Below are 19,993 nucleotides of genomic sequence, written 5' to 3'. Positions count from 1 at the left end.
GTCACTAAGTAACTCACTGGACACTGTATAAACATGGCAGACATAAGGTTTCCAACTAAGAAGTGCTGCTTTCTTTTGTTAAGGCCCATTCAGGATGTCAGTAGAAACCTTCTGCAGATAGGTAAAAAGAAAGTTCTAGAAAAGCACCTCCATTCTTCCTCAGTGTCTTTACATTCTCTTTTCTCTTCATCTTGCATTTCCCTGATCTAGGGAGATGGGCTTTTGGAACCAGATGCCCCTGCCCAGTCACTCCACTCCTCTTGTCTTCAGAACTCAGGATAGAGGGTAGGTGAGGTGCTCTTTTGAGTGTACGGACATAAGTATTCTCCTCTGTATGGGTTCAGAAGTAAGCACTAAGGAAACGAGCAGATTGTCTGAAAGGAATATGCTTCAGCTTACTGTCCTTACACACTATTTTTAAAGAACTCCAGGTTAGGTGGGCAGGGTGCTGTACACTTGTTCCTAGTACCTGATGGGTGAGCCAAGATTGCCAGTACAAGGCCAGCCTGGGTTACATAGTGGGATCCTGAAGAAAGAAAAAGAAAAACGAAAGAAAGAGAACTGAGGAAAGAAGGAAGGAAGGAAGGAGGGAAAGAAGGAAAGCAGGAAGAAAAGAAGGAAGAAAGAAAAGAGGGAAGGTGGCAGAAAGAAAAGGAGGGAGGAAGAAGAAAAGATGAAAAGGAAGGAGGGATAAACAGAGCAAGGGAGGAAAGAAGAGGGAAGCAGAGGGAAGAGCCCCTAGCTCTTAAGCCACGTGGGTCTCAGCTCTTCTTTCTGGAGCCCTTTCCTCCCTCAGAGCTCCCATGTTCTGCCATCCCCTTGTCTCTCCCTCTGTCCAGCTTCCTTTATTTTGAAGTGCCTTAGACATCGAGGTCTAAATTATTTCCCTTCCACACTTGGTTATGAGATTCCTATTGTGCACAAGATTCTGGTTTCTGTCTGTAACTGGGATTTTCTTCATGCTCTACCTCGATGCATCCCGGCCCTCTGTGTCCGAGCGAAGACAGGTGTCGGGCCAACCAGGTGGAGGGAGGGGCAGGTACCACCACATGGCGCTGGTGTAGGCTTCTCATCAATTGGTCATTGATAACAATACGGGGTCTACTCAGCCCCTAGAAATCTCTTTGTCCTCATGTTTTTAGTATGAGGTGGAAACGCGAATTTCTCTGAAATTCAAAAGTTAGGTGCTACTATACTTCATGCAAATATTGTAAAAATCCAATAATGATCCTAAATTCAAAACACTCTAGTTTCAGGCATTTTTGACACAGATGGCCATCTTGTGACAACTTTTCTGGGTCAGCAAAAATTCTGTGCCTTAGCCGTTTTGCCCTCTTTGTCTCCCTGGAGTGGTTAGTGAGGGTCATTTCCCTGAGACTCATGGGAATGGTGTAGAGTTTTGTGTCCTCTTAGGCAGCCAACCTTTGGTCTATGTATGAGAAGGAAAGTGAGAACAGGGCAAAGAAGAGCCTGTTCACAAACCAACCAGCAGCAACTCACTGCGTCCAGGTCACTCTGTTCTACAGAGCACAGGCTCTTATGTCTCCCAGAATACATATGGCCACACCATGGGCTTACTCCCCTTCCTTGTAGGTCTCAGAGAAACTTTGATCCTCTCTCAGGCAACAGATCAATCACGCCATTGGAAAAGCAGTTTAATGTCACCTTCCAACCTTTTTCTTCCCTCTGAAATGGTCTGATTTCAAAATAAAACACGCTTCTGAAAAAAAAAATAGTCCTGTGCTTTTGTATTCTTCATCCTCTGGTCTTATCAGGTTTCATAATTTATTCAAATGCTACTAGAAGAAGGGCAGAAACCATGAATGAGCTCTGAGGAGCGAGGCTGCTCCTCTTTGCTGTGTTTCTGACTAAGCTTCCTTTCATCAGGAATAGTGAATGGAGCCCATGAAAACCTCAAACTAGATCTTTCCAGGCTCCTCAATTGATATTTTTCCCCAAGAAAAGTTACTATAGATGGTTACTACACATTTATTTGGCGGCAAACGACTGGCATACTAATTATGCCATCAGTGCTCAAAAATTAAAGGAGTGGCTGCTTCTCAATTTTATACCCTGCCTAAAACCTGAAGGTTGATGAAGAGGCACAAGAGGGGGGGGGGAGGGGGAAGAGGAAGGAGAGAGATAGAGACAGAGATTGATTTATTGATTAAAAATTCCAAGACCTGGGAACCTCTCCTGCAGCTGGTGAAGGCCAGAGGACCATGCTGTCACCTAGAAGGAGGAGGAGGGCTCAGGCTTTGGTCTTTCTCTGATAAGGAATTATCACATTTCCTCTGGCTGGTGGCTTTTGGTTTCTCTGCTCTTGTAGGTCCTGGGTCTTGTCAGAGCAGCAATGATGACGGAGCTGACTTAGTGATCTGCCAGAAGATTCCAAATCAACTTCAAAGCCTGCCTCCTCTCCATCAGTCTATGGACAGCCTCCTTTGGAGACCTTCCCAAATCCCCTTTGGAAGGAAAGGGGGTGTGTGGAGCATCCAAAAGCAGAGAGGAAGACGTGGGTGAAAGCTGATGGCCACAGCCAGAAATGGCAATGTCCACACCTCAGTGCTTCATCTACAGCAGAGCATGGAATGTCACTTGCTCATCTCTAGATGTCACTGGAACCAACCCTCCCCCTCCCGGCACATGGCAGATGAGAGGGTGGCGCTGTGTGTCTCTTGTTGGACAACTGAGTGAGACAGTATGACACCAATAATACATTCTGGAGGAAAGTAGAGTAGGTGGAGATCAGAAGAGCATGCTTCACAAAGTTAAGATTTCAACTGAGCTGATATATTTAGTCCAACGAAGGATGGCCCAGAGAAGGTGCATCAGGCCCCTGGCAACCGCCGAAGGGCTCAAGGAATCCAATTTACAAAGATGCCATTCTACAGTGCAGAGTGAACCTCCTGAAGGTGGTAAAAATTAACAATACTAACCCAGGACTTGCAAGGTTAAGGCTCTGTTCCCTCTCCACTTAATGTGACCATCTCTTGGCCACACCCAAAACTCACAGAGAAAGAATATACCCAGAAGGCCCACCCAGAAAGAGAAGAGACTCAAATTACCTGTCCCGTTGCCATCCAATCCTCGCAAATAAGGAAAGCTGTCTACTTCTGATGGGGAGCTGGCGGCAGTGAGGAAGGCTGTGAGGTCGCTGTAGCTGGTGTTCTCGGGCAACCGTAAGGCCCTTCTCTGGAAATGAACCCGAGGCTGTGGCCTGGCACCTGTGGAGATCAACCTTTGAGTTACCGATGAGACCTTTCCACTTCTGAAAATTCCAAGCCATGAAAGGCTTCTCTAGGGCTCCAACATTCCTCCCCCATCCCTGCTCCTTCCCACGTGGCGTGCCATCCTTCATTCATCCAGGACACAGGGATGTGACAACATGCTATTATAGGGCGAGAAATAATAGCCCATTGTCACTTTTGTTTTGACACAGGATGTTATTTAGGTTTGGAACAAAAAGCTTTTCCCAAGTTCTATTTGTGACCAGTCTTATCCACTGTGCAGTATTTGGCTATGGATAGGGTAACATTTTGGGAGAGTCTGAGTAAATGAAGCAAGGAAACAACAATTAATCTCTTTACTCAAGCAAAGCTTACAAAGAGATAAACTTTCATACCCATCCTCCATCCTCCTGAAAAAAAATCTTGTTTCAATGCCACAGAACAAGCTGAAGCTGGAGTAGGTTCTGCAATATACAGTCTTGGAGACGAGAGACCCCTGCCTCCCCGGGATGGGCAGCTCTCTTCCCGTGAAAGCTGCTGTGTGACACCAGCTTTGCTCCTCTGAAGCACTTCCTACTTGAGCCAGATGATGTTGCAGATTTGGCAATGATGCTAAAGCGCTACTCCTTCTCCCAACCCTGCCCCTCTGTGTCAACACCAGGCGGCTGCCTTGTGGTGTCACCATGTTCCTAAAGGCTGAACCTATTTTTACCAAGTGCTGTGGTGAAAGTCACCAGACATGAAGATGAGAAGTAATTTTGCACAAACCTAGTAAAGATGTCCTTAACATTAAAAGGAACTTTCTGCAGCTTGAGTCGACTTCATTCTGCCGGGCTCATCTGTGGGCTCCTTCCACCTCTCCCTGAGATGCACGGAGGTCCTAGAATACCAGCCCACCCACTGATGAGCTCATTAAAGTCATTCCAGAGTTTCATGTGACTCTGGATCAGGGAACTGCCAGGGAGGGAAGTGGGATAGCTTCCTAGAACTGTCCTATGATATGGGAGCTTTGGAGCTCAAAATATTGACAAAACTAAGACCATCTTCCTACAGTAAGGCTGGTCATGGAAGTCCAAAGGGCTTACAGCCATTATCTGGAGCTGAAGGGTAGATCATCACCTTTCTCCTGCTCAAAGCCACTGATCAACTTCCCTGCCCAAATGCCAGTACAACACACACTCAGTCCTAAAGCCTAGGGAGCCGAGATCAAAGTCACAGCTACCTTTCTCTGGTCACCTCTTATATATATATATTTGTCAGTCTTATGCCAGGCTGTCCATGCCCTATCTTCATTTCTGAAACAAAGTGCCAGCCTCCATGGATCCCTTACACTATTATCAACGACTTCAGTCTTATGAACTCTGCTGTGTCTTTGGTTTGCACTGAATCCAAATCCCGCAAGGACTCTTCCTGTGCTGCAGGCCCCACCGGGAGCTGTCTGCTCTCACCCTTTTACCCACTTGGCCACACAGACCGACTGTCTCTTTTGTTCTCCATTTCTGTCGAGCCCTCTGAGGCAGAAGGTCAATGTCTCCCTTTTCATCTCCTCATCTTGACTGTACAGGATTATTTTTTCCAATAACGGCCAATGCAGCTGCTGATACTCAGTGAATGCATCGCCATGTAGGCGCCCAGGTTTCACAATCAGGAAGAGCAAAGTACCCAGCAAATATGAAAGAAAGTACGGCATATCTAAACATGATAGGCCTAAGAGGGGGCTGGACTTCATGAGAGCAAAAGGAGAAAGTGGACCGAGGCCGGTATCCAAGCACAGAGTGGGGTATATGTGTTCCTCCGGGTCTCTGTGTAACTTTGAGGAGATGGGAAGGTCAAAATTTATCTGCAGGCTCCTCTGACAGTGAGGAACGGAAAGACACTTAGGCAGGAGATGGAAGCTGCTAAAAGGCAGGAGGAGATTCACACTGGACCCAGGACATACATCCAATAAGGACTTAGGCACCTGCCATAGGACCTAGAGAACCAAAAACCAAAGCTCAGGGGCTTTGGTGCCTTGTTAAAATTCACCCCCTCATCCCTTTCCATCTCTGAGAACAACATGCGTGCGCTTTGGTCAAAGATACATCCCTCTTGCGTTTCTCTCTCAGCCCCATGCTGCTTTTCCTCCCTTCCCTTCTTTGCACAGGAGATTCTGGGAACTCACCAGACATCCAGGGCCATCTGTGGTGGCTGGAAGGTGGGTACACATATGATTATGAGGGGTCAGGCTTGGAAGAAGAGGAAGTGGCAGCTCCAGCTGAACTGACACCTGCTGTGACTGGCAATGCCCAGATGCCATCTGCTGAGGGACCCCCACACCCTCATGGACAAGTACAGGCAAAAGCTTTGGTTGGTGGAATGTCCCAGAAAATATCTGAGGAATCTAAGGGTATATATAGGCTATACTAGGACACAGTGTAAACAAGGCCCAAATGGGCGTGTGTGGGCCTGGGGGAAGATGCTGTGTTCTTCAGCCTGTCTTTCTTTAGAGTTGCTAAATGTCCATGTGATTATCTGGGAGCAGGAAGAGAGTGGACCAGCCTGCCTGTCATCACTGGGTGCCTCTCAGTTCATCAGCAGCTGCTAGGAACTTCCTCTCCTTCAGACTTAAGGCCCACTCTCCTCTTTCAAATGCTGACATCCAGGCATACCAAAAAGAGCAGATCGCCTACTTTTTCTTTCTGTACACTACTAAATCTATCGTTCCCTCTTATAGTCTTTTAATCCAAGGTCAAACCAAACCCCCATCCTAAATACTGCTTTCCTGTTTATGCCAAGATGAACCTTTACCAACTGCTCCCGCCTTTGACAACAATCTTTTTGTCTATTGGTGTTCCTCATTCAGCAATAAATATACTTTTATGCCTTCTCTATCTAGAAAAAAGTCACAACTGACCATGACTTTCATTCTATTTGCCCCATAAGAATGCCTGTCTTTTTCCAGTCAGCCTTCAGTGACATGGCTTTCACCCACAGCACATGATGGCAAGGTCCACTGTCCACTCTGAAAACCCCATGAGCACTTCTCAGCCTTCATCCCCCTTGACCTCTTCATAATGGGCCACATTATTAAGTCCCCTCTTTCTGGGCATTCATACTTGGCCTGTGGTTCTCTCCAGACTCTGCTTATCTCGTGCAAATCCCTTCTTTCTCCTTTTGCCTTTGATGAAGCAGCTCCCGAAAGGCTGCTCTCCATCACTTCTGCAGCATTTCCTCCCTCTTCTCCTCCCCTTTACAGTCACATTCCTTTCCAGTCCTGGGATCTTGTCTGAGTCCCACGCTTGCATCTCCTTCCCACCCGTCTTCTAGATAGCTTTACCCAGACCCCCTATCAGGCCTTCCTCTCTCATTTAATGAACCCATATTCTCTCCAGCAGCAGTTTTGATCCAGGTCAACATCACTTTCCCTTTCTAACATCTTACACACTCACTCAAGTACCAAGATTGGCTACTGTTCCTCCCTTCCACCTCCACACCTATGAACCACCCTTTCCCTCAACAGTCTCCCAACTAGCCCACTGCTTCAGTCTTAACCTCCTTTTCCATTTCACTTATGGACACACTGACTGCTCAGAGATGCCATGCTGACCATGTGCTTTCCTTGCTCAGGAGTCATCATCAGTCTCCACCACTTAGCAAACGCCTGATGGCAAAACAACATTAACATTAAGTAGTCAAGATAGACTCAAACTACTGCTTCATCCCTTACGACTGAGAGACACAGTCAGTGCTTCAGAACTTCCAAGCATCAACCAAGTTGATAAGAAGGAATTCCACTCTGCCCTTCTGGGTGAAGAAATTAAAGCCCGAAGAGATTAAGTAACTTGGACAACGTCAGTGTGCTTGGGAAATGTAGAAAACTTTTATATTTGACAACCCTTCCTATCACAACTGGCTGATCTCAAAATAGATGTTCTATTTATGACCAACCTGCCTCCATCATCTGGATAAACAGGACCATGGGGCTGACTGTTTTCTCTGTGTGTGGTCATGTCTGTCCCATGTCTGAAACTCCCTCTTGTCTATGTTTGCTTACTTTCTGTATCATTCAAATGCATCTCAAAGTCCAACTCCTCTGCATAACTTCTCTTGAGCCCATCTAAAGCCCCAAGGTCTTTCTGTAATTTTTTTAAAGGTTTTGAATCTCACTGTGCCTTGTATTACACTCACGTGAATGTCTGTACTTCTTTATCAGAGGCACAATGAGAAAAATAGCACTCACTGAGTGTCTGCTACTCAGTCATACCTACGGAATGAACGTGGTGCGTCACAGCTGGCAACTTGCCGTGTTTCAACAATGCTGTGCCCTAACTGAAACTAGATTAGGACCATTGACACTTCGGATGCAGGAATTCTGGAACAACATGCCCTGTGCATATTACTGCATTGAATAGCATCCCTGACTTATCCCATCAAATGCCAGTGGCTGTCCTCTATGCCCTGTGCATATTCACACATTGAATAGTACTGTGATTTCTACCCATCCAATGTCAGAGGCAGTCACCAAGATGTAACACTACCAATGGTCCCAGACACTACTAAGTTTCCCAGGGTATATGAAATTACCACAGTAGAGATCTCTTACTTTATAGTCTATGAATCCTCATAATTTAAGCAATACATATAAAGAGTCCCATGTGTAGTGGACACATGATATGTAAACAGGAAATAGACAAAGCCTTTGTATTCCTGGAACTCAAGAGCAAAGGAGGCAGAGAGAGAAATGGCTTGATTATCATAATGTCACACATCCTAGAATAAGAGGGAGAGGGCAGAAATACAAGATCAGCTTTAATAGTGCATGAGTGACTGCCCAGGAAGAAAGTTTCCTAGATGATCCCCATTTGGGAACTTGTGAAGGTGCAGGTGAGAACAGACAGCAGCAGATATGAAAAAGCAGACGTGCATGATAGCCTATCACACATGGAAGATTAAGGAAGCATATGTGAGCCCACTATAGACTTTTGTCTTGGGGATGGAGGAGGCTTGGCATGAGCATGGTGCCTACAGCCTAAAACCTTGTCCTTGATTTGGCCTGCAGGTGATGAATACCCAGAGGTGGCAAGAGTTTAAGGATAAGCCTGCTGTAAAAAGGTTCAAGTGAGAAATACAAATAAAGGCAGTGGCACTGGGGACCAACACAGAAGGGGTCTAGAGTTGAAAACCACTTTCTGAATAGAAAGTAGGCAGGGATGTAAGAGCCTGTGATAGAAGCTGAGAAGAAATGAGCACAAGCGGCAGGCAGAGGTAAGAGCTGGCTGAGAAATGAGGTGCAGGAAGGTGGGTTGTGAAGCCGGGAAAAAGTCAGGCAGGACCGTGCCTGGAGAGAAGTCAATCTGATGAACTCAGTGCTGGACCTGCACAAGAGAGTTCTGAAGAACAACATGAGGCCAGGGTTAGGGGAGCTTATTGGCATGTGTGTGGCAAGGGTGATCTTTTCAATGTTTGAGAGGGAAGGAAAGGAGTATGCCACTTGAAGAAAAATGAAATGCAAAAAGGGTTTCTCATGACAGTCAACACCTTGAGTAATAAGGAGAAGTAAGAAAGGCAGATAAAAATGCTGATGGAGGGTTCAGCACATATATATAAAGCCGGTTGGAGAAGGGGCAACAGGGTTCACTGGGAATGAGAAGGCAGGGCAAGGCAGAGAAGCAGTGGGAAGGGATGCTATCACTATGTGTGGGAGAAGGAACAAGAAGACAATTGAAGATGTCATTCCATGAGAACTTAATTTACCCTCTGAAAGAAGAAACATGGAGATTGCTTAGAGTAGTGTGTATGTGGAGTAGCGGAAGCTTCCAGGTGCTCTGTGAACATAAAGGGATTGTTCAAGGAACATGAACCTTCTGGGGGATCTTGGCAGCCACAAGATGGGTCTATAGTCTGGTCTCTTTTATTTCTTAGCATCTTTTAAAAATTTTGTGTTTGTGGTGTGAGTATGGGCATGCTAATACTACAGTGTACATACAGAGGTCACAGGATAACCTTGGGTGTCAGTGTGTGCATGAAGAGGTCAGAGGATAACCTTGGGTGTCACTATTTACCTTCAACCTTGTTTATTTGAGACAGTGTCTTGTCATTTACTGCCACCGATGCCAGGCTGCTTACCCCACAAGCTTGTGGAGAGTCTCCAGTCCACCTCCCATGTCCCCAGTAGGAGTTCTGGGACTGTAAACATGTGTGCTACTATGCCAGTCTCTTACATAAGTTCTGGAGACTCGAACTCAGGCCATCAGGCTTGGGCGGTAAGTGCTTTTTCCATTAAGCTCACTCCTAAGCCCCTTCATCTCTCAGCATCTTGGGATTTGCTTCTGGACACTCCCTAAACTTACACCCAGGGGATTTCAACTGATCTGTTCTTCAGAAACTCACACAAAACTCTCTAGGAAAAGAATCTACAAATGTCCTCTCTTCTCATTCTTTTTATCAATCGTGATGGTAAATATGAAAGAAATTTGCCAGCATCTTACAAGTAAACCATTTTTAGACACAGGCTGTTTTCAGGAAAATTCCCCTAGCTGGCCAGTCTAGTGAGGTCACCCTTGCCCCCTCACTGTCATAAGAGCTCTTCACAAAGCCACAGTGACACTAATGGCACAACCACTTGCCTGTTGACTGCTCATGATAATTTCATTGCAAGTATGTATTTATTGTGTAGCTTATGTTGGCAGGACATGCTCAGTACTCTGCCTGTTCTGATGAGAATTATTGTATTGGTGTTCAGGGTTAGAATCTGCAAAAATGCCATCTAGCGTATCTACAGAGAAGACAAGTGGACAATCCTTTTTATTTTTATCAACATGCTCTCATTTATGTGTTTTACTTGGATGTAATTATGCTGAAGTTTCATGCACATATCATGGAACAACGGCCTCTTTTCCTCATCCCTGGCACCCCTCTCTCCTAGTTGCCTTTAGTGCAGAGTCATGTGACCTTGCACATAGCTTGTAGTGTGAAGTGTCCTAAGCGAACCATCGTCAAGCTTGAGGAGCCTTTCCAGGATGGGCTGGCACACTGTGCCATCTGAGCAACACGCTCATAGGGGACCAGCTTACAGTGCTGAAATTCTGAGACAGCAAGAATTCAGATCCATTGAGAAACACATGCAACAAAATGTGACCAGCTGGAGGATGAAAACTTTATGTATCATTCATAACTTCGTATCGTACTGGTTTTGTAGAATGGAACTGATTTAGCAAACGATGGCAAAGATTTCTGTTTGCTCAGCAACAGAAAAGCTCTGAGTCAAAGAATCTGACCCATTGTTATTACTGCCCCACCTCTACTCTGTTGACATAAGAAACAGTGTAATTAAAACTTCACGCTCATGAAGTAGGATAAGCTATAAAATTAATCAAATATCTGTAATGTAGGGAAGCTGGTATGGGCACGAGACCATAGAAATGAAGAAACGGTTCTTAGGTGGCTTCAGATTAGATGCGGGTGGTGTGGACATATACTGATAAGTTCATTATGATAAAGCTATCTGAATGTATTTCAGACTCCCTGTATGGCGTGTGTGTGTGTGTGTGTGTGTGTGTGTGTGTGTGTGTGATAACTGTACTCTGCCTCAGTTCACTTGAACAAAGAAAGAAACCAATCATGGAGAAACTGTCTTCACAGGAGGCACAAACAGCAGATGGATTTTGATTATTCATTTCTGTTTACTTGATTACTCAATGACTCACTGGGTACCTGTCAAGAAGCAGGCACAGGGCCCGGGTTTGAAGAAACTAAGATGATGGTACGATAACTCAGTTATGAGGAAAGGTATGTATTACAGTTACGTGCTGTACACACAGAGGCCTGTAGTTTGTTTGGAGGTTAGAGGCCCTTTAAGAGGCTGAGTCTACCTGGAGGAAGTGGGTTCCTGGGTTAGAACTTTGGAGTTACACCTGATATGCTCTTCAGGAGATTCAGGAAGGCCTGGAGAATGTAATTTTTAGGCTGTCAATGGAGAGCTTAAAGACTGTATGAAAGATGGGGTTGGGTGGCCCAGACAGGAAGGAGCAAAACAAACTGAGTTGGGCTATTCTCAGAGCCTATGCAGATGAACACTTTATAGAGAGATTGAGGCCTGTGAGATAATATAGTGAGGAGGAGTGAGGTGGCAACCTCAAGGAGAAAGGACTAGAGCTTGGCCCCAGGCAGACTAAATCAGCAGTTCGGTGTATGACACATGGGAAAGGCATGAAGCTTCTCCACTGTTATCAACTCCACCCCTAACGCAGCGACTGTGGAGCAGCATGCTGGCAGGAAGCATCTGCAGAGCTCCAGCAGGGTCCTGTGAGCAGACGGGGAACACGTGGGCAGCAGAAAAGAGCACAAGTTTCTGCAGGCACAGGGGCTGAGACAACTGAAGTGACTCAGGCTGCACAGCCAGGCTTCCGGTAACTGCTTTTTGACTCATGGCAAGTGTAAGAAGGGGAGTTGAATGTCATACAAAACGCTGCCTAGGGAGAGGGCAACTGTTCACAGATAATGCATGACTGGGACGCTGGCATTCTGCAGGGGCCTCCTCAGAGCCACAAGACGAGACAGCTAGGTGTCAAGGCTGGTGGGTGACAGTAAGGAGCACATGAGGCAGTCACCAGGAGCCTGAGCAACCAAGAGAGGATCTAGTGTGTCCATTTTTCTGGGCCTGCACACTGAGCCCTGGCCAGTCTGCAATGCACAGGATAGAGGATAGTGAAGAGGAAAAATTTCACACATTTTTCTCCTTTAGCCTTAATAAAGGGAAGCACAGGCTTTAAAAACCGTGATGGGTGTTTGTGAGGGAGACAAGGCTGGCAATGATTGTGTGGGGCTTAAAGCTCTGTGAGGAGGAAAATGGGTGCAAGAAGTGTGCTTCTTCAGGAAACTCACGTGTTTCAATGACTAGTTCAACCTCAGCTTCTAACCAACAATGATTTCTGGGTGACTGTAGCAATCACCAGAAGCTTAGAGCCAGGGAAACCATGTGGCCCTGAGAATAAAGAGCTTGGATTGTATTGACATACAACGAGAAAACCATTGAAGAACTGAAGGTGGCTGACTCAATGAAAAACTAAATGAACATGCTTCATTTTCTAATGCCACATAGATCAGTGTGATGGAGAACGACAGGCATGCCATGCTATCATCATTAAAGAATAAAGTGCACTGGTCCCTGTACATATGTGGGGCATCCTTTGTGGATGCCAAATATCCCAAGATGCCCCAGTCTCTCATAAAAAGAATGGCATAGTGCTTTTGCATAGATGACGGGCATATGCTACATAGACTTGAGATCATACTCAGCACATCAAAAGTGCTATGCACATAATTGTTCTACTGTTCTGTGAGGGAATAATGGTAAGAAAGCTCTACACATGTTCAGTCATAATACATTTTAAATAAAAGACTTATCTTTTATTTATGTGTCTGTGTGCCTGCATGGGTACGTGCACCTGTGTGTAGATGCCCATGGAGGCCAGATGAAGAGGGGTTGGAGCCCTCAGGCAGCTGTGAGCTGCCTGATATGGATGCTGGGAACTGGCGCTTTGGTTCCCCAGTACAAACAGCTACTCCTAATGTGGAGCCATATTTCCAACCCACACTTTTTAAATTTTTTAAATAAGAACCTGCAACCCTGAACCTTCAGATAATGAAGGTCAAAGGTGAGTACCACCACAAACGAACTCTCTGCACTGCTAGGAAATCTGCTGAGTCTCGAGCCCATGATGGCATGAAATGATCTCAGCACAGAAGGATATTTTGTATGAGGATTATTCCCAACTTGAGCCCTAAGACTGATGAGAAGTGCCCAGAATCTTCCATATTAGCACAACATAAAACCCAAGTGTGTTTTCGGTGGGATGAGGTTTCACACTGACTGAGAAACACATTGGAAAATAGGAGGCAAGCATGCCCATCTCCCATGCTAACTAGCTTTTGTCAGCGCCTGTATCTATTAGGCAACATGGGCCAGGACAGTGACCCAAATAAGAAGAGCAATCTTTTATTAGAAAGGGGAGATGATGGGGAGGGAAGCAAGAGGCCCCTTTCTTTTTCCATGCACACGTAAAGGGTGGCTCTGGGAGAAGTAATTTCACAGCCAACTTATGATTGAAATGCAGGCTCCTCCCAGCGACAGCAAACACTGCATTCTTACGGTGGCCAGCATCCAGTAAGAAGACGGTTGCTCATAAAATGTTAGTATGTGGCCCAAGAATCAGCATTGCTTCTCTTTTTAAACATGAAACATACCTTGGAATCCCGATACTATTTGGACAACATCTTCATAGACCATTAGAGTAGCAGAGCGTTCAGGAAGCAGGCCAAGGCTCAGCGAGGAAAACACTGCAAGAACAAAATGGACATAAGGAACCTCTGATATTTCAATCCAAAAGCTCACTCTAGTTTTCTGGATACTCTTCATTCTTCCTACTTTCTGATTTCAAACCAATCAACAATGTTGATTTTTCCAAAGAATTAGTGAAATACCTCCAAAATGCCGGTACTGTAATCCTGCTGTAATAACACCATCTTGCCATAGTCAGCCTGGACACTTTTTTGAGAAGGGACATGTGCAAATGTGTGAATGAGTGTGTGGAGGTCAGAGGTCAGTTCTGACTCCTTTCTCAGGGGCATCCACCTTATTGTTTTGGGACAGGGTCTTTCACTGGGACCTGATTACAGTATACTGGTTGTCTTGCAGGCCCCCGGGATCTGACTGTCTTAACATCCTCAATGCAGGGATTACAAGTGTGCACCACCATTCCTGGTTGTTTTTTTTTTTTTTTTTTTTTTTTTAATTTTTAAAATGTTTATTTTAACGAGTTCCAGGGAATATATTCAGGTTTTGTTTGCATGACTGAATTGTCTCCCCATTTCCCTTGTAAGATATTTTTAGCAAAGTAACAAGGCCCCTTGATGCTGGAGTATGTTAAACGTTATTATGTATATGGGCATACATACATACATACGTACATACATACATGTGTCAGGTATTAGCAATAAGAAAGACCCTATAATACGTGCACAGGTTCACATATGCAATATGTTCAAAGACTGTTCCTCCCAACGTGGGTAATAACACGACAGAAATTATACCACTTTAAGATTATTGCCCAAATATCTGGACTTTTAGCTCAGATTCAGTTTCCTGGGCGGGTGTGTGCTGCGATTTGGCTGTGAAATGTGTTTGAACACCATGTGCCCAGTGGGTGGCACTGTTCTGGAAGGTTGTGGCCCTTCTAGGAGGAGGAGCCCTGCTTGAGGAAGTGTGTCCTTGGGGACAGGCCTTCTGCATTTCCGGCCTGTCTCTTCTTTCTGACTGTGATTGGTGGTCTCCCACTTTTGAGGCTATGCCTCTCTACCATGACAGACGGCATTTAGGTGAAATATGAGTCACGATAAATTCTTCATTTTTTTCCAGTTGTTTTTGTTCAGGTGTTCTGTCACATGTAACTTGAGGAAAACAAACAAACAACCAAACAAACAAAAAACAAAACAAATAATTCCACTGAAGACTAACATTTGCAGGCGCTCACCTGACAGGTCAGGTGTAACTCCAAGCTCACTGATTTAGGTACTTTTTCTAAGTATCAGAAACACCCTGAGAAGGAGGTAATATTCATGTGTCTGCTCTTCAGGTAAGAAAATAGGTTTACAGATCAGGAAATAATTCCCCAAATATGCACCAGATGATAGACGTAGTGGCTACGTGGACTCAAACTCAAGAAACCTTGGACTTCACGCAGTTCACATCTCTAAGTTAAAAAAGGAGGCAAAGTCAAGCCATAAAAGCAATGAGAATTCCTTATTTCTTCTTGTTCATCTTGAAGAGATCATCTATTTGTTTTGCAGTGTGTGTATGCGTGATGTGTTGTGTGTATGCATGTGTGTATATGTGTGTGTGTGTACGTGTGTGTTAGCCAGAGGTCAGCTTCTGTCCTGTTCTTCGGTTGCTGTCTGCCTTGTTCTTTTGAGCCCCAGGTTCTCACCTGGTGCTCAGCGATGAGGCAAGGCTGCCTGGCTGGTGGGAGCTGGGTTACCAGCATTTGCTGCCTCCCTCAGCTTTTTTTTTTTTAAAAAAAAAACAAGGTTATGGGGAAGTAATAAAGTGAGTTCACAGCCAGCCTGGGTAACTTAGTGAGCAGCTATCATCATAGCGGGCTCTTGATCCCCAGCCATTTCCATTAATTAATGAATTAGTTTTTGAGACTGCATTTCAGTATGTAGCTGAGGTCAACCTGGAATTCCCAGTGAAGCTCACATGCTGGAATTATGGGTATGCACTATGACATCAGGAAGTAACACACATTTCCATGAAAATATTAAGACCTAGAAAGAGCAAACGTTAAGAACCCCAGTGATTTGGAAGCTGGTTCTCCACAGGCCCTCCAAGATGCTGGTGTGCCCTCTCCTGTACCCCCTCCTCAGTTACTGCACTTAGTGCTGTGGCTATATTCCAGAACTATGCTATATCCCAAATATATGAATGTGGGCTGTGCCTTCAGTATTACCTATTACACAGGACCACGACACACAGGAAACAGCCAGAGAACAAGCAGAAGGTGGCAAGTGCCACACCAAATATAAGAATGCACTTTAGTTCTACACAAAATGGTCTAACAATTCCTCAGACATTCAACTCAGAATGACCACTGGCCTAGCCATTTCCCTGCCAGGCGAAAACTCGAAAACACCGAGGCATGTTCATGTAAAAACTTGTGCATGAATGTTCACACAACCATTATCCATAACAGCAAAAGAGGAAGTAACCCAATCAAAGTCTGTCAACTGAGAACTAGAGAAAGCTTGACATACACACACACACACTAAATAAATAAATAAATAAATAAATAAATAAATAAATATTATTCATTCATAGAAAAGTATGGAGGTATGGAGTTTGGACATGTGCTACTTTTACCTTTATATTAGTTGCTTGCCTTGTTGAGTGACAATACTTGACCAAAGCAACCTAAGGGAGGATGAGTTTATTAGGGTTCACAGTTTGAGGGTACAGCCGTTGTGGTGGGGGAGTTGTGTCAGTGGGAACTTGAAGCAGTAGGTCACAGGTAGGAAGCACAGGGCTATGAGTGTTCCTGCTCAGGGTGCCTTCTCCTTTTAATTTAGCTCAGGACACATGCCCATGGGATGGTGCCAGCTAGAGTTGAGGTAGGTCTTCCTGACAAACGTTATCTACAAAATCCCTCACAGGCATGGCCAGAGGCTCTTTTCCTAGACAATTCTAGATCACACCAGGTTGACAACCGAATTTATTCTCACAGCCTTGAAAACGTGCTGAGGATGACAGGCATGTTCTGCTGCATACTGCCTGATTCTATTTATATAAGTCTTTAGAACAGGGTTGCCCAGAGCCAGAAGGCAATTTAGAAGTTGCTAGGAGCTGGATGGATGGGAAATATGAAGTCAGAATTAATGGATACAGTTAATGGAGGGTGATGGGATGTGCTGGAAATAATATGAGGGATGGTATAGCTATACAAAGCCACGGAGTACACTCTTTTACAGTTTCCTATTCTGCCAACTGAACCAGCCAGGTATTCTCAAGTGTGCATTTTAAATGGTGTATGTGTGTATATAGGTGCACGGCATATATCTGTTTACAGGTACATGGAGGTCAGAGGCAAAGATCAGTGTCTTCTACAGTGACTTTCCACCTTAGGTTTTGAGACATGGTCTCTCCCTGAACCTGGAGCTGTTATTGTCAAGACCAGCTGGACAACATCCTCAGAGAATCTCCCGTCTCTGCCTCCCCAGTGCAAGGACTACAGTGCACAACACCATGCCCTGCGTTTTACTTTGGTTCTGGAAACAAAAGTCAGGTCCTCACACTTGCTTAGCAAGGACTTTACTGACTGCGCCATTTCCATAGTCTCTGAAATGGGAGTTTGAGGTAGGAAGACTGAAAACTCAAGGCCTACCTAGGTGACACAGTGAATTCAAGGCCAAGCTGTGTAACTCAGTAAGACTCAAAACAAAAAAGTAACAAATGCCCTGGTTTTCATCCCAACCACTGCAAAACAAAACAAAACTGAAAACGAAACAAAAAATGCAAATCACAATTAACAGGACATCAAAGTTGGGAGAACAGTTCAAACAAAGCTGGAGGCAGGGAAATCAGAGTAAAAGAAGAGAAAGCCACAGCAAAGGCGGCTGGAAGCTCTTTCTGCCTTCCTGACCCTTGTGGAGCTAACAAGCAAGGACTAGAGAGGGTCCAAGATTCTGTCTCGGGTAAATTCTCTCTGGACACCTCACAGGCTATTTTAACCACTATCTGCCCTCTTTTTCTACCCGATGGTACGAGTGAGGCCCCTGCTGGCTAGGAAGAAAGCACAGGGCTTCTGGGAGGGCGTAACTTACAGGAAACAGACCACCTACAAGTGTAGGCTGCAGCAAACTCCCCGCTGCACTCACACCTCTGCATGCCCTGCTCCCTCTCAGAGCTTGCCAGAACCAGGAAGCACCCTGACTGGCCCCAGGCATCTCTGTGTTGTCTGGTGTGTGCTGCTCTGAGATCACCTGTGGTCTTTATCTACAATCAGGTGTGGTGTATAACGCAGAAAGGTGGCCCCCATTGTCTCATATATTTGAATGCTTAGTCACCACGGAGTGGAAGTCTTTGATAGGATTAGAAGGATTAGGAGGTGTGATCTTGTTGGAGAAACTGTGTCTCTGGAGGGTGGGCTCTGAGGTTTTAAAAGCCCATGCCATGCCAAGATTCTCTCTCTCTCTCTCTCTCTCTCTCTCTCTCTCTCGCTCTCGCTCTCTGTCTCTTTCTCCCTTTGGACCAGGACATAGCACTCTTGGCTACTGCTCCAGTGCCTGCCTCATGCTGGCATATTCCCTGCCATGATGATAATGGAGTAAACCCCTGAAACTGTAAGCAAGCTTCCAATTAAATGTTTTCTTTTACAACAGTTACCTTGGCCATTGTGTCTCTTCACAGCAATAGAACAGTGACTAACCCACTAGGGGACCACGAAAATGTGCTTTGAACACTTGTCTCACATGGACCATTTGGCCCTTCCATCATCAGGGAAGTTGTCCTGACAAACCATTTCTCAAATGATACTTTTCAGAGGGAAGCAAGTGATATGTTATAAGGGGTCCGCCATGTGCGACGTGGGGCTTCAGGAACAGGAGCACCAGGCTATGGACCCAGATCTATGGACTGTTTCAGGGATGGGAGGTGGCAGAGAGGCTCTCAGAGTTCCCAGTACGTGGTATTTTTGTATCCACTCTGTGAGAGGGTGTTGAGTGAAGGCTCTTCACACTAAGGAAGTATTCAGGGTCCCTGTCCCCTAAACCCCAGGATTAAGGCTGGAGCTCAGGGTCTCTTGTGCTAGGCAAACACTCTGTGACTCAGTTATAACCTGGGTTTTGTGGTAAATACAGAGGTAAGAACATCTCATTCTGCCTAGGAGAGGCAGGGGACTCCTTGGAGTAAAATCAGGTCCGCCAGCGGTTTTCAAGACAGAACACAAGTTTTTAACAGCGGGCCAACTCATGAGCTAGGAAAGGAAGAGGTCGCCAAAGGAGGAGGCTCTGCATGTCACTTTTTATTCCTGAGGCCACCAAGGAATTTTAGGCAGAGTATTATGCAAGTGGGCATATGTATTTAGTTGAACAATTCTCTGCTAATTTCACATGTGCATATAGTGTATTTTGGTCGTTTTCAGGCCCCGTTACTCTTTCAACACCCCACTCACTGGTACTGACCACTTTCTTCTTCCCAATCAGTCCCTCTCTTTCGCTCATATGTTTTGTTGTGTTTTATGAGTCACTGAGTTTAATCAGGGTTTCCTGCAGCAGCTTGGGTAGAAGGCTGTCTACTCAACTTACCAATGGCTCCATCACTGTAGGAAATGACACTGCCTTCCCCCAGCAATGACTAACTATCAACAGCCCCTCAGGGCCTCCCCGGTCTCTCTCCTGTGCACGGTGAAACGCTGAGGGGCTCCATCTGTGCAGGTAACCACAGTGATCACACGGGTTATAAGACACAGTGCGTGCAATGTGCTGGGTGCTCTCGAAGAGGCTAATTAGCCTGGTCAGAGGCCAGTGCAGTGGTCTCGCACCACCGCCATCTTTGCCAGGGCAATGGGAAGAGCTTCAGTGGGGAACGATCATCCTTAGTAAACAGAACGCATCATCCTATTGACAAATATGTGTATCCCCATTTGACTTGTCTGCTGAGATCCCTCTCTCTAGTCTACACCCCGTTCCAGTAAAGAGAAAAACCTAACACATCTTCTAGGAGTTACTGTTAAGGATGAGAAGAGAAAGCCACTGGAGCTCCCTTAAGAATGCTCATGCAAACTAAAATGCTGCACGTGTGGTAAAGAGAACGTCCCAGCTCCCAGCTCTCATCCCATTTCAGAGCTCCCACCTCCTCTGCCTTTTTCTTGCTCAATTGTTTGGAATACCAGAAGTGTCAGACCCAACTTCTAAAAATACACACTGAAACAACAGTTTACTCTGCCGTTCACCAGAGGCCAGTCCACATTCTGGTCACACTTCTTGTAGGTGCTAGTTAGGAGAGCCTTTATTATATGGAAAAGGTCAGCAAATAACCAAAGGCAAGGGAAGGTCTTTTGAAATGATTCAGGCCAATGAATTCCACTTCAGAAACCAGAAACACAGGCCCTGAAAGTCCTGTTGGGTCCACGAGGATGGGGCCAGCTAGTGGAAGGCAGGCTCGTGTTCCAGGTGTTTTCACGCTGCACCTAAAACTCTCTCAGTTAAACTGCATTGCTCCCAGTATCAGACTC

At 45.5% G+C, this 19,993-nt stretch overlaps 1 protein-coding gene across 1 annotated transcript in view; it reads right to left on the bottom strand.

Annotated features, from left to right (window-relative positions):
• Positions 1-19,993, bottom strand: part of Fam171a1 (family with sequence similarity 171 member A1) — a 107,586-nt gene that overhangs the window by 25,693 nt on the left and 61,900 nt on the right. Inside the window, exons 3-4 of the mRNA XM_055593808.1 lie at positions 13,455-13,547; positions 3,069-3,227 (exon numbers count right to left, since the gene is read on the bottom strand). Of these exons, the coding sequence (XP_055449783.1) occupies positions 3,069-3,227; positions 13,455-13,547 (252 nt within the window). The remainder of the gene's footprint in view (positions 1-3,068; positions 3,228-13,454; positions 13,548-19,993) is intronic.

This window comes from Psammomys obesus, unplaced genomic scaffold, assembly GCF_907164565.1.
Source record: "Psammomys obesus unplaced genomic scaffold, mPsaObe1.curated_primary_1811, whole genome shotgun sequence".
Classification (NCBI taxonomy): domain Eukaryota; kingdom Metazoa; phylum Chordata; class Mammalia; order Rodentia; family Muridae; genus Psammomys; species Psammomys obesus.
This window is presented reverse-complemented; position numbering and strand designations above follow the sequence as displayed.